This window comes from Scyliorhinus canicula, chromosome 12 (assembly GCF_902713615.1).
Source record: "Scyliorhinus canicula chromosome 12, sScyCan1.1, whole genome shotgun sequence".
Classification (NCBI taxonomy): Eukaryota; Metazoa; Chordata; class Chondrichthyes; order Carcharhiniformes; family Scyliorhinidae; genus Scyliorhinus; species Scyliorhinus canicula.
This window is the reverse complement of record NC_052157.1, coordinates 33,632,142-33,646,479: the sequence shown is the minus strand read 5'-3', so window position 1 is coordinate 33,646,479 and position 14,338 is coordinate 33,632,142. Positions and strand designations below refer to the sequence as shown.

Genomic DNA, 14,338 nt, shown 5'->3' with positions numbered 1-14,338 from the left:
GAGGATTAGCTGTAATTGTTTCTCAAAATGAGATGGCTGTCTTCATTGGTGCACCTTGAGGGGCTAGGCTGGCGCCGGCGGAGTTAGTTCCACGCCAGCCGACGCAGAAGGGCTTGGTGTCGCGCCAACCAGCGGCGAAGGCCTCCGCCGTCCAGCGCGCGTTGGCGCATACGCAGGAGCACCAGCGTGTGCTGGAATCATCCCAGCGCATGCACAGGGGGAGGTTCTTTACCACACCGGCCATGGCGGAGGTTGACAGCGCGGAGGGAATGAGTGCCCCCACGGCACAGGCCCATCCGCAAATCAGTGGGCCCCGATCACGGACTAGGCCACCGCAGGGTCCCCCCCGGGTCCAGATCCCCCCGCGCGCCCCCCCCCCCCCCCCCCCCCGAGGACTCTGCAGGCCGCCCGCAGAGCCAGGTCCCGCCGGTATGGACCTGGTTTGATTTACGCCGGCAGGACCAGCCAAAAACGGGCGGCCGCTCGGCCCATCGTGGGGCGGAGAATCGCCGGGGGGGGGGGGGGGGGGGGGGGGAGGTCTGCTGCCAGTGGCTGCCGACTGACGTGGCGCGATTCCCACCCCCGCCAAAACCTCAGCGCCGGAGAATTCGGCAGCTGCCGTTTTAGCGGCAGGGTAGAGGCCTTTTGGCCCGACGAGCCTGCTCCGCCATTTATAATGGTCATGGCTGATCATCCAACTCAATAGCCTAATGTTGCTTTCTCTCCTATGCCTTTGATCCCATTTGCACCAAGTTCTGTATCTAGCCGTCTCTTGTATATATTCAGTGTTTTAGCAAAACTACTTCCTGTGGTAATGAATTCCACAGGCTCACCCCTCTTTGGGTGAATAAATGTCTTCTCATCTGCCAACTGTAGTCTTTCTGTGTTTTTTTTTTCTTTTTTAAATATATTTAGAGTGCCAAATTAATTTTTTCCAATTAAGGGGCAATTTAGCATGGCTAATCCACCTAAACTGCACATTTTTGGATTGTGGGGGTGAAACCCATTCAAACAAGGGGAGAATGTGCAAACTCCACACGGACAGTGACCCAGAGTCGGGATCGAATCTGGGACCTCGGCGCCGTGAGGCAGCAGTGCTATCCACTGCGCCACTGTGCTGCCCCTTCTTGTGTTTTTTTTAACTGATCTGGGACCTCTTCCGTTACAATTTCCACAGACTGCAAACTTACACAGCACACAGAATGAATGAATTTCATAACACATCTAATTGGGTCATTCCTCACAGATAACTATATTGAGATCAATCATTTATGGAAATGATTATTTTTTTCTAAAGGTTAAACTAATACATCTTTAAAGATTTTTTAAAAAACCTATTTACCTAAAAGCTGTGTGATAAATAAGTCCTGGTTTATCAGATTCTGTGTAACTACGAAAAAGTGGCACTCCAACTACTGCAAACATGTATGCAAATATCAATACAAGCAGCAAAATGAATGTCATTGTCTAGAATGGATAAAAAGTTAATTGTCAGTTGGGGCACACATAGCACACAACACAGCGTCTGCTTTTAGTTTCATATTCATTGTGAAAATAAACACAATTGGACAGTAAACTGATGGTAAAATTATCATGTAGTCAAACTATGTTAAAATTACCACTTTTTCAGAATAGCTCACAAATCCAGGACTTTAAAAATATCCTTGAGCTCCTTTGAGTGGGGCATGCATCCATGGTGAAGTTGCCTGAAGTGCAGGGAAGAGGAAGGAAAATCAGCGCGAAATACTGAACCTCCATCCCAAGGAAGCACCTTGACAAAAGCTCAGTACAATCTGGTGTGGATGAGACTTCTGTATTGTCCACGGAATGACCATGATGTTGGATGAGGAGGGGCTGGTGGAATGGCCTTCACAGCAAGAACATCTTAAGAAGCTGTACATCTGGAAGTCATCAAGAACTGGGGACAAGGAAGCAAAGAGCACCCGCAGCCCTGAAAGTTGACACGTAACCCATCCCTGCCAACCCCGACAGGACCCCTGCCACTTCACGCTCAATTGAGCATTGATTGGCAGCAGGCGGGACTTCCTTTCAAGGACGGGCTAATTGGCCAACAGCTCGCCAGCCCCTCCAGGCACAGCACTGCCATGGTCAGAAGAGGTACTGCAGTGTTGTACCTTGGACCGCACTTCAGGTAAGTGAATGGGATCCAGTGGGGTGGGCAAGCATGGGTTACGTGCCAACTTTCAGGGCGGTGGGTGCCCTTGGCAGCCTTGCAACCTGTTCTTGATGACTTCCAGATTTCCAGCTTCTCAAGATGTTGGGAGGGAGGGTAGGGGATATCCTGGGGGGTTGGGAGGAGGAGCTGCAATCTCCTTGTTAAGATTTAGGCTTGGGGGGGGGGGGGAGGGCGTGGAGGTTGGTCAGGGAGGACCAGAGATCCCAGCCCAGAAGAGGACTTCAGATTAAGGCCCCACCCCTTTGCCTGAGATGGAGATTTTGAACTTTTTCAGTTTCCCACCCTGCTCCAAGCAGCACCCACAAAATTGAGGGTGGGTAGGAACATGCTCCTAAGAGGCCAGTAAGTGGCTACTTCAGGTGCTTAATAGGGACAAGGGCAGGTTCCCCAACCCAATGGCCATGTCCACCCTGCAATGAAATTGCATCTGAAACTGCAAAATCCTGAAGGGAATCCCATCCATGCTATTTTACACTACCCCCACTTAGGGTGATACAGTTCTCCATGATATTTGTAGTTATCTGTTACCTTTCTAATGCTTATCTGTAGGGTTTCCTACTTTAGTGTGAATACAGGACATCTCTATTCCTTTTCACATCCTGTACCAGGGCCTCAAATACTGCACCAGAAAATCAGGGAGCCTGATTTCAGCCATGTTGTGCCATCTTCGTTCTTTCGGGAGATCAGATGCTCTTCCATAACTTCCTTCCAGGACCTGCTGCAGCCAGAATGCACCTTGCTATTTAAGAGGTACAGGTTGGCTTTAGGTCGTGCAAAGTAACTTTAAATGGTGCTAGCCTCGCACAAACCTGGCCCTGCTGCGGAGATGTGCAACTGTTCAACAGCTCATAAAGGCATTATCATTTAAATTAGCAAGTTTGCATTCTTCCCACATTGCTTTGAATGGACTCAGGCTAATTGTACATTATGATCCATGTGCCCCTTTTGGAGGGATATCAATTTTTTTAGCCCAAGGAATTGAATTAAATTCATCAGGGGAATGGGCAGCCAGAGAGGACGTGTGTGATGGATAAACAGATTTAAAGTAGGATAGAGAAGGTGCAATTTAGTTTCAGGAGGGTCAAGTTGGGAGGCTAGCAGAGAGCAGTTGAGCATTGAAGTCTGGGGGTGATTAAGTCAATTGTAGGTGCTTCATTGGTAGAAGAATTGATTTACTGGTGGAGACAAAAAATTTTGTGGCGGTCACAGCAAGTGGTCTTGGTAGGATGTGAAGTTTACATCTCAGAGTTGAACAGGAGTCCAAGCTTCAAACAGACAGTGTCAATGGAACTTCAAATAATTGTGTCAGCATTAAATTGTCTATGTAAGATTTGTGGTGCCCACGTACATTCCCTTCACCCACATTTGTAGGCAATTAATATATCTTTACCCTAAATGCTTTCGTCATAGCTAATAAAATCAACCGCACTTGATGAAATCTTCTCATCATTTTCAAAGAACGTAAAGCTCTGAAAATTCGAATAACTTTTAAGAAGTGAAGTTCAATGCTGGTTTTGAGATGAGTTCCTTTGACGACCTCTGGGACTAGAGACTGGTTACAAAAGAGAATCAGAAAAAATCACGAGTTTCATGAACACTAATATCTTTCTGTGTATTTAAAATTTTGATATAGCAGATTTATGTGAACATAGTTGCCTTAAATGTTATTAACTGGACCACACCAAAATGGTGAAGTTAAAGCTAACATCCGGCTGCTTTCTTTGCTGGAGATAATTAATTGACTTAGTTCAGAGTAAACATTACTCCAACTACCCAGTGTTCCAGCTATCCCCAGTTAGAGGTGTATAAATACCCACCATATGCTTAATAATGCAACTGCCATTAAACCTTAACAATATAATTAATAAAATATTATGTTAGGAAGTAGATATAGTTTAAGTCATTTGTATTGTATGTATTAGGAATAAGTAGAAGTATAATTGAGCTTAATTTTGTCCTTCAGTCTTTGTGTGTGCTTTTCATTTCACTTTCAACTTTGCCTGCATTATTATAAGGTCTATGATTTCTAAGGCAAACACAGAGGCCATAATTTTCTTGTCTTGCCTGCAGTGTACCCCCTACCATGGGTTTCCTGGCAGCATGGGTGACTTCAATGGGAATTCCCACTGACAGCGGTGGGGCAGAGTATCCTGCCACCAGCGAATGATACGCCACCTCCTGTCACCGAGAAACACATGGCTGGGAGGTCATAGAATCCCGCCTAGAGTATAAAAAGACTAGGATGTTGCTTATCACCCAGAGGTTCACACTGAAAAGCAGAAGTACATGAGTTTTAGTTTGGAAGTAGATAATGACCTGTTCTGTTGATTCTCTTACTTCCCATTTCTTTTACTTTGTCATTATCATTTTTGATCCATAAATATTTAATGAACCATTCAGTTGAGCAGAGGAAGAGATGAACTCAAAAGTTGCTATGAAAATTTAGATTTTGAACAGAAGAACTCAAGCTTTCTGGCACCTGAGAGGATTTGGTTCAATTGGTTGGCTGGCGAGCAATGGATTGGTACAACACCGTATTCTGCTCAGCCACAGAGAGTGATTGGGTTCAGCCAGTGGTTTTCAGAGAGAACGTCCTGCACGCTGAGAGAAGAAGCTGTAATTTGCTCTGTTTCTCTTTCACCAAAAAAGGTTTCCTGCCTGTTGTTTCTGAGACTGCAGAGAAGCCTTGAGATCCTGATGAATCTACAGTGAAAACCATTGCAGACTGTAAGCAAGAACAACCCGACTGACGACCTGAACTAAAGAGAATTTATTTGGATGATGTCCATCTGAAACAGAGACTTTAATACTTTTACTCTTCGTATTATTCCTTTTTTCCACCCCTCTTTCCCCTCTGTGTTTGTCTGCTGTGTGTGTGTGTGTGGAGGGTGGGGCAAATTAAAAAAGGCGCGTTAGGAATTAGATGATAGTTAACAGTTGTATTTTCTGTCTCTTTAATTATACTTATTGCTGTTAATAAAAAGTTAATTGTGTTTAAAATTATAAACCTGTTGACTGTAGTTATTGGGCAGCCAGAGACCAAAGACTCTGTGACTCTTGGTCAAGTGGGGCTGGGATTAACTGTGCACTCGCCCAGGGTGTCATAACACGAGAGATAAAAGGCTTTCCACAGAAATTGCTGGAACAGGCAACACACAAGGACAGAAAGGCTAAAGAATAAAAAATTCCAGAAACCGGGAAAATAACTGGGACACTGGGTAGAAAGTGAAGAGTGTTGACACTGAACAAAGCTAATAAACTCTCTCAGCATGGGAAATCTCTATGTCTTAGTTTTTACTTCACTGCCTGATGTGGATCCTGTTGATACCAAAGACCAGAAAACAAGTATATACATTGAATAGGGCTAAATTCTAGGAAACAAGGGAACAGCTAAAGCAAATAAATTAGAGCTAGTTCCTCAGCAGTCTCAGTGGAAACAAACACAATCCATTTAAAGGTATAATTCTGAACATAAAGGATAAATGCATACTTAACACAAATAAGCAGCATTGGGGGCAGTACGGTAGCATAGGGGTTAGCATCAATGCTTCACAGCTCCAGGGTCCCAGGTTCGGTTCCCGGCTGGGTCACTGTCTGTGCGGAGTCTGCACGTCCTCCCCGTGTGTGCGTGGGTTTCCTCCAGGTGCTCCGGTTTCCTCCCACAGTCCAAAGATGTGTGGGTTAGGTGGATTGGCCATGCTAAATTGCCCGTAGTGTCCTAAAAAGTAAGGTTAAGGGGGAGTTGTTGGGTTACGGGTATAGGGTGGATACGTGAGTTGAGTAGGGTGATCATTGCTCGGCACAACATCGAGGGACGAAGTGCCTGTTCTGTGCTGTACTGTTCTATGTTCTATGTTCTAAGCTGAGACTAAACAAGTGGGATCCTGAGAATGTCGACCAAATAATTGAAATGAAGAGGAAAAACAACCTTGACAAATCCAGGAAGGAAAAAGGGAGGAGATTCACTTGGATGACTGTGAGAAAGTGAAGAAACATGTTAAAGAATGGTCAGCGGTGCCACGATTCACATTGGTGTTATCTGCGAGGGCATTCCAACTTGGAACATGCGCTTGTGACGGTGAGTTTTGTTTTGGTGGGAGGAGACAAATGAAACTCCAGTGTGAATAAACAGCCCAGTCGACGGGTGACAATGATTAAAGACTTTATTAAAGTAAAGAGAAAATACACAAACAAAACTACTCTACAACAATTAAGGTATATGAATATGAACACACACACTGTTTATGCTGAACATACTGCTTATTCCAAAATATATTTATAATACCTGAACTCCGTAAGACTCCCCCATTTCCCCAAACAACATACAAAGTAAATGAATCAATAAGTTAAAACTAGCTTATAATTGTCACACGATGAGGCTTCCGGTGGCAGCCATGGAGGAGTAGGTCGCACATTTGATAGCTCCCACCTGTAACGGACTTTTGGACCTTTCTCACCCATTTTTTTTCGAATTTTATGGGATAAAGCAGCGAAGAGTGAGACAGTAAGGAGAAATCCCCCTCTGATGTATAGAGAATTGGACCAGAAGTAGCCGTGTGAGACGACAAAGTCCTATAAGGGAAACGCAAGCAGAGCTGGTAACACAGGACAGCATGGCGAGAGCAAGGGCCACGGGGAGACGGCACAGTGGTTGGCGGAGCAGCTGGTGAAGCTTTTCGAGGATTGCTTCACTAAGCTGAAGAAGGACATGCTGGACCCAATGAAGGCTTCGATTGATCAAGTGGTTCAGAATCAGGAAACCAACGGGAGAGCAATCCAGGAGGTGGAACAAAAGTTGTCCGAGCACGAAGAGTATATAACCATGCTGGAAAGCAAGGTGGGGATGATGAACGACCGCCAGAAAAGAATGCAGGAGAAGCAGGAGGACCTGGAGAATAGGTCCAGGAGGCAGAATCTCAGAATTGTTGGCCTCCCTGAAGGCAGTGAGGGATCGGATGTAAGGGCCTATGTGACGGACATGTTTGAGAAGTTGATGGGGGCTTGGGCGTTCCCTCGGCCCCTGGAATTGGACAGAGCGCACAGAGCCCTCACGAGGAAGCCCAGAGCGAATGAGTTGCTGGGGGCCATGGTGGTACGTTTTCATCGTTTCATGGACAAGGAGCACGTTTTGCGGTGGGCCAAGAAAGAACGGAGCAGGAAGTGGGAGAACTGTGAGTTGCGCATCTATCAGGACCTGGGCTAAGAGGCGAACTGGGTTAAATCGGGCAAAAACGACCCTCTTTAAGAAGGGGGCGAAGTACCCAGCCCGCCTGTGGGTCACACATGAGGAATGGGACTTCTACTTTGAAATTATTAACGAAATGAAGCTGGAGGTGAATTAAAAGACACTTAAGCCTTGGAGAAGTACTGTGGCAGCAATTTGTGGTGCTGGATTGTATAGATTTAAGTAGCTCTATGTGAAATAATGGGCTGTGTGGATGGTTAAAGGTTGAGCTGTCTTGCAGGGACCTTGTTAGAGGGGGAAATGGGCTTTGAATTTAGTTCTGCTTTATGGGTGACTACTTTTCTAAAGTGACTGTTTCTTCGCTGTTCTTTCTGTTGTTTGTTTACTGGGGAATGTGATGCTTTTAAAATGTTTATTCATGTGGGGGGGGGGAGAGAAGAGAGTACAATAGAGAGACAGACTGCTTGGTGCCAGGGGCAGGAGCTATCGAGTCAGCATGGGTCAGCTGACTCTCGGAAGTGCAGTGGGGGATGAGCAGGTGTTAAGCTGGAGCTTGACTTGGGGGATTGGGTTTCTAGTGTTGTTGCTGGGGGGGGGGGGGTGGAGCTGGTACTAGGAGACAAATGGGATGTCGGGAAAGGTGACAGCCCGAGTGGGGACTCGAGGAAGCGGACGGCGCGAGCTTGAGGCTTGCCTAAAAAGCATGATGGCTAGTCAGCAGGATGGGTGGGTGGGTGGGGGGGGGGGGGGGGTTTGGATTACCCCCCCCCGTCCAGGCTGATAACATGGAACGTGAAAGGACTGAATGGGCCGGTCAAGAGGGCTCGAGTGTTCGCGCATTTGAGGGAACTGAAGGCGGTTGTGGCAATACTACAAGAGACACATTTAAAGGTGACACACCAGACGAGATTGAGGAAGGGGTGGGTTAGCCAAGTGTTCCACTCAGGACTGGACTCAAAGACGAGGGGGGTAGCAATCTTGATCAGCAAATGAGTGGCATTCGAGGCAGGTAAAATCGTGTCAGACAAAGGGGGTAGATACATAATGGTGAGTAGGAAGCTGGAGGGGGTGCAAGTGGTACTTGTGAACGATATGCTCCAAATTAGGATGACGTGGAATTTATGAGGTGAGTGTTAGGTAAGGTCCCAGACTTAGAGTCACATAACCTGATCATGGGTGGGGACTTCAACACAGTCATTGATTTGGACTTGGACCGGTCAAAATCCAGGACAGGGAGGAGGCTGGCAGTGGCAAAGGAATTGAAGGGTTTTATGGAACAGATGGGGGGAGTAGACCCATAGAGGTTTGCACGGCCGAGGACGAAGGACTTTTCTTTTTTTCACATGTCCACAAGGTATACTCTCGCATCAACTTTTTTGTTCTGAGCAGGGCGCTAATACCTAAGGTGGTGGATACTGAGTATTCAGCAATTGCAGTGTCGGATCATGCCCCGCATTGGGTGGATCTTAGGGTTAGTGTGGAGAGAGGGCAACAGCCCTGTGGAGACTCATTGTGAGGTTGCTAGCGGACGAAGCGATCTGTGAGCAGGTTAACAATTCCACCCAGAACTACCTGGAAACAAATGATACGGGGGAGGTCTCTGCAGCGACCGTCTGGGAAGCTTTGAACGTAGTAGTCAGAGGGGAATTAATCTCGATATGGACCCACAGAGAAAAGGTGGAATGGGCTGAAAGGGATAGATTAGTGGAGGAGATACTCCAGGTGGACAGGAGATACCCGGAGGCCCTGGACGCGGGGCTATTGAGGGAGCGGCGGAGTTACAGGCTGAGTTTGGGCTGTTGACCACAGGGAAAGCAGTGGAACAGTTGAGGAAGGCAAGGGGGGGGGGGGGGGGGGGGGGCGATCTATGAGTACGGGGAAAAGACAAGCAGAATGTTGGCGCACCTGCTCAGGAAAAGAGAGGCGGCCAGGGAGATAGATAAAGTAAAGAGTAGAGACGGTAATACTGTCCTGGACCCAGCAGGGGTAAAAGAGGTGTTTAAGGACATTTACAGTAAATTATATGAGTCGGAATCCCCGGCTGGTGGAGGGGATGAGGCAATTTCTGGATCAGTTGAGGTTCCCGAGGGTGGAGGAGGACCTGGTGGAAGGGCTGGGAGCCCCAATTGAGATTGAGGAAATAATCAAGAGGCTGGAGGGCATGCAGTCGGGCAAGGCCCTGGGGCCTGACGGCTACCTGGTGGAATTCTATAAGAAGTTTTCAGAGATATTGATATTGCTGGTGAGGACATTTAACGAAGCAGAGAGAAAGGAGTCCTCCCCCTAACAATGTCGCAGGCCTCGATTTCATTGATCCTGAAACGGGAGAAGGATCCGGAGCAATGCGGGTCATACAGGTCGATTTCTCTACTGAATGTGGATACCAAACTGCTGGCTAAGATACTGGCCACAAGGATAGAGGACTGTGTCCCGGGGATGACAGGGGAAGACCTGACGGAATTTGTCAAGGGCAGGCAATTCAAGGCCAATGTTCGAAGGCTTCTAAATGTTATTATAATGCCCTCAGAATGAGAGGAGGCAGAGGTGGTGGTAGTGATGGATGCGGAGAAGGCTTTTGATCAGGTGGAGTGGAATTACCTGTGGGAGGCGCTGGGAAGATTTGGGTTTGTGAGGGCTTCATTGACGGGGTGCGGTTGCTGTATCAGGCACCAGTAGCGAGTGCGCGTACGAACCGGCTGAGGTCGGGGTATTTTGAACTACACCGAGGGATGAGGCAAGGCTGCCCCCTCTGCCCGTTACTGTTTGCTTTGGCCATAGAGCCATTGGTATGGCGTTAAGAGTCTCTAGAAACTGGAAAGGGCTGGTTTGGGTGGGAGGGGGGAGCATCGGGTCTTACTCTACGCAGATGACCTGCTCTTGTATATTTCAGACCCGTTGGAGGGGATGGGGAAGTTATGCGGATACTCGGGGAGTTTGGCAACTTTTCAGGGTATAAATTGAACATGGGGAAAAGCGAGATGTTTGCGATCCAGGCAAGAGGACAGGAGAAGAGACTGGGAGAGCTGCCGCTTAGAATGGTAGGGAAGAGCTTTCGATATCTGGGAATCCAGGTGGCCCGGAAATGGGAGCAATGTTACACAATTACACAATGCTACACAAGTTAAACCTATCCCGGTTGGTAGAACAAATGGAAGGGGACTTTAAGAGATGGGACATGCTCCCGCTGTCACTGGCGGGGAGGGTACAGACTGTGAAAATGACGGTCCTCCCCAGATTTCTGTTTCTCTTTCAGTGCCTCTCCATATGCACCCCGAAGGCCTTTTTCAAGCGGGTGAATAAGATTATTTCCGGCTTTGTGTGGGCAGTCGGGGGGAGGGTGGGTTGGCGCTGCCGAACTTCTGCAATTACTACTGGGCGGCTAATATAGCCATGATTAGGAAGTGGGTAGTGGGCGAGGGGTCGGCATGGGAGCGGATGGAGGCGGCGTCATGCACAGACACCAGTCTGGGAGCATTGGTAACGGCCCGCTGCCGTTCTCGCCGGCCCAATACTCCACAAATCCAGTGGTAGTGGCGGCTCTGAGGATCTGGGGGCAACGGCGGAGATATAAGAGAGTGGAGGGAGCATCGATTTGGACGCTGATTTATAATAACCACAGGTTTGTACCGGGTAGGCTCGATCGTGGGTTCCGGAGTTGGCAGAGGGCAGGAATTGGAAGGATGGAGGAATCTATTTATAGATGGGAGCTTTCCCAGCTTGAAAGCTTTGCAGGATACATTTAAATTGCCAGGGGGAATGGTTTTAGATATTTGCAGGTGCGAGACTTCCTGAGAAAGCAGGTGCCGGCCTTTCCACTGCTGCCGCCACAGGGGATACAGGATAGAGTAGTTTCCAGTACCTGGGTGGGAGAGGCGAAGGGATCGGATATTTACCAGTAGCTTTCGGAGGCGGAGGAAACTCCGGTGCAGGAGCTTATGGGCAAGTGAGAGGATGAGCTAGGAGGAGGGTCTATGGGTGGATGCCCTAAGCAGGGTTAATACCTCCTCATCATGCGCCAGGCTTAGCCTGATACAATTTAAGGTAGTCCACTGGGCCCACATGACAGCGGCTAAGATGAGTAAGTTCTTCGGGGTTGAGGATAGGTGTGCAAGGTACGTGGGAAGCCCAGCAAATCATGTTCACATGTTTTGGGCATGCCCAAAGCTTAGAGGGTTTGGCAGGGTTTTGCTAAGGCAATGTCCACGGTACTAAAAACGCGGGTGGTGCCGGTTCTGGAGGTAGCGATCTTTGGAGTGTCGGAAGATCCAGTTCAGGGGGCGAAAGAGGCCGACGTCTTGGCCTTTGCCTCCCTGGTAGCCCGGAGACTGATCTTGTTAATGTGGGGGGACTCGAAGCCCCCGAGTGTAGAGACCTGGGTTAGTGACATGGCTGGGTTTCTCAGTCTCGAGAAAATAAAGTTTGCCTTAAGAGGGTCAATGTTAGGATTCTCCCGGAGGTGGCAGCCGTTCATCGACTTTCTCGGGGAAAATTTAAAATGTCAGCAGATGCAGTATTCCAAGGGGGGGCGGGCGGATTGTTGTTGTACGTTTGAGGTGCGCGAAGATTGGGCTGGGGGGAGGGGGAATGTTTATTTTACCATGTTGATGTCATTGTTTATGTTACTATTATAAAAATTTTCAAATACCTTAATAAAATATTATTTTTTAAAAAATAATTGTCACACAATGCAGGTACGATAATTATGTCTAGGAAATATCTTTTCCTGGGTTAGCAACGATATTGAAAACTGTCGTTATGAAGGTTTTCTGCAATGCTGTAGCCACCTGGGTTGGCCACTTCCCGACTTTAAAATGGAGATCCGCTAAGAATGCGGGGAGAAATGGCCAAACACAGGAAAACAAGCAGGTGCAAAATCTCCTGTATATTAGAACTTGCAGAAACCCAGACAGCACTGAAACTAACAACCATCTACATATTGATGAGCGATCCCCGGGAACAATTGGAAACATTTAAGATAATCGAGGCCAAGCCAGACTCCTCGGCGCCAGCAGGAGCCAAGACAAAGGAAGGCCAACGGACATATAGGAACCGCCCAGCGATCAGGGAACAGCCCCAGAATTGAAGAAATCAAATCAATTGATTGGAACGTGGTCCAATCAATTGGAACCAGGTACAGGGTCCGCCCACAAGGGCGCAAAGCCCCTGGGGACTACAAAATAGAGTCCCCAAGTTCAGTTCGATCTTCTTGGCACTTGGCTCTCAGCGAGGAGAGACCGGCCTAACAGCTTCTTGGCAGCTCTCAAAGAACTCTTGACCGTGACTCTCAACTCGGAGATGCTTGCCTAGTAGCTGCACCAACCAAGTAAGTGTCCAGTCAACGCACGCTACGAGATAGGCGCTCCTAACCATTAGTCCATACCAGCTGGAAGCCTGCAGACTCAGGATCGAACGAGAGGCCATTGTTCCCTGACCTAGTGGGTCCCTTTTCCAAAGCTAAGAATTGGCCTGTTACTGTTAGAAATAGTCTAGTGGGGACTTCCGGTTGCGGCTATGACTAGCTAAGCCGCACATTTGGAAGCTCCTGCAACAAAGGTGTTTTTGGGCCAATTGGAGGGCCCCAACGGCGCTGAAAAAACGAATCCCGGTGGGGGAAGGTCCCCTGAGGAGAACTAGACCGATTTTATGGTCGGTACCCGGAGCGGAGCGGCAAGAAAAACGGCAGCAGCTCCCCAAAAAAAGCGGGGGAAGAAAATCAAAATGGCGGCCGGCGGTGCACCGGAGGAGTGGAAGAAATGGGCGGAGGAGCAGCAGGCCGCTCTCCTCCGTTTTTTCACGGAGATGAAAGTGGAACTCTTAGAGTCCATGAACGCGACGGCCACCAGGTTGGTGGGAGCCCAGGCGATCCAAGAGGCGTCGATTAAAGATCTGCAGCAGGAGATGGCCGCGAGGGAGGAGGAGGCCACAGTCATCGGGGCAAAGGTGGAGGCGCACGAGGCACTCCACACGAAGTGGCAGAGCCGCTTCGAGGAGCTGGACACTCGGATGAGGAGGAAAAATTTGAGGATCCTGGGCCTGGAAGAAGGCCTGGAGGGGTCGGATCTCCCGGGATATGTGGCGGAGATGTTGAGCTCCCTGATGGGGGAAGGGGCCGGTCCGGCGCCCCTGGAATTGGAAGAGGCATACCGGGTCATGGCCAGGAGGCCTAGGGCAAACGAGCCCCCGAGGGCGGTGCTGGTGCGGTTCCAGCGGCTAAGTGATCGAGAGAAAGTCCTGAGGTGGGCTAAAAGGGAGAAAAGCAGCAAGTGGCAGAACTCGACGGTAAGGGTGTACCAGGACTGGAGTGCGGAGGTGGCAAAGCGGCGGGCCCGGTACAACCGGACAAAGGCGGTGCTACACGCGAAAAAGATCAAATTTGGAATGTTGCAACCGGCGCGCTTGTGGGTCACCTACAAGGACCAACATCATTATTTCGAGTCCCCAGAGGAGGCCTGGACCTTTGTACAAGAGGAAAAGTTGGACACGAACTAAAACCTGGGAGCACCGGCGGTCGTAGCCGCCGGGGGACTCTTGATTGTGCAAGTGGCCCTTTTCTTTTTCAGGCCAGGTCGGAACTGGGTAACAGTTTCGTGGAGTGTTTGGGGTGTTTTTTCTCGAACGGTTGACTTTTCTGAATATTTTGAAGGTTTCGAGTTGTTGGGTGTTTCTGTATATTTGTACTGTTGAAATCTCTATTGTGGGTCGTTGGCTTCTTATGGGGTGTTTTTTCCCGTTTCCAATTTCCCTTAGTTATTTACCCCTCCTACCCTTTTTCTTTGGGTGCTTGGGGGGGGTTTTTTGGTTCTTTTTTTTCTTTTCGGGTTATGGTTATCTGCGGTTATTTATACTGTTTGATGGAGGGTGATGGTTGGGCACGCGGTTAGTTGATAGTTAGTTAATTATTTTGTTATTTAAGTATGTAGTTAAGTATTTATGTATTTAGTTGCCATTGGGTATTT

The 14,338-nt window shown here is 48.5% G+C and overlaps 1 protein-coding gene across 2 annotated transcripts in view; it reads right to left on the bottom strand.

The window, feature by feature from the left end:
* The window catches only part of LOC119974167 (cation channel sperm-associated protein 2-like), a 98,805-nt gene that overhangs the window by 31,501 nt on the left and 52,966 nt on the right, over window positions 1-14,338 (bottom strand). For both annotated transcript variants that reach the window (XM_038812875.1, XM_038812874.1), the window contains 2 exons: window positions 3,588-3,749; window positions 1,343-1,467 (listed from right to left, as the gene is read on the bottom strand). In XM_038812875.1, coding sequence (XP_038668803.1) covers window positions 1,343-1,467; window positions 3,588-3,749 — 287 coding nt within the window. The remainder of the gene's footprint in view (window positions 1-1,342; window positions 1,468-3,587; window positions 3,750-14,338) is intronic.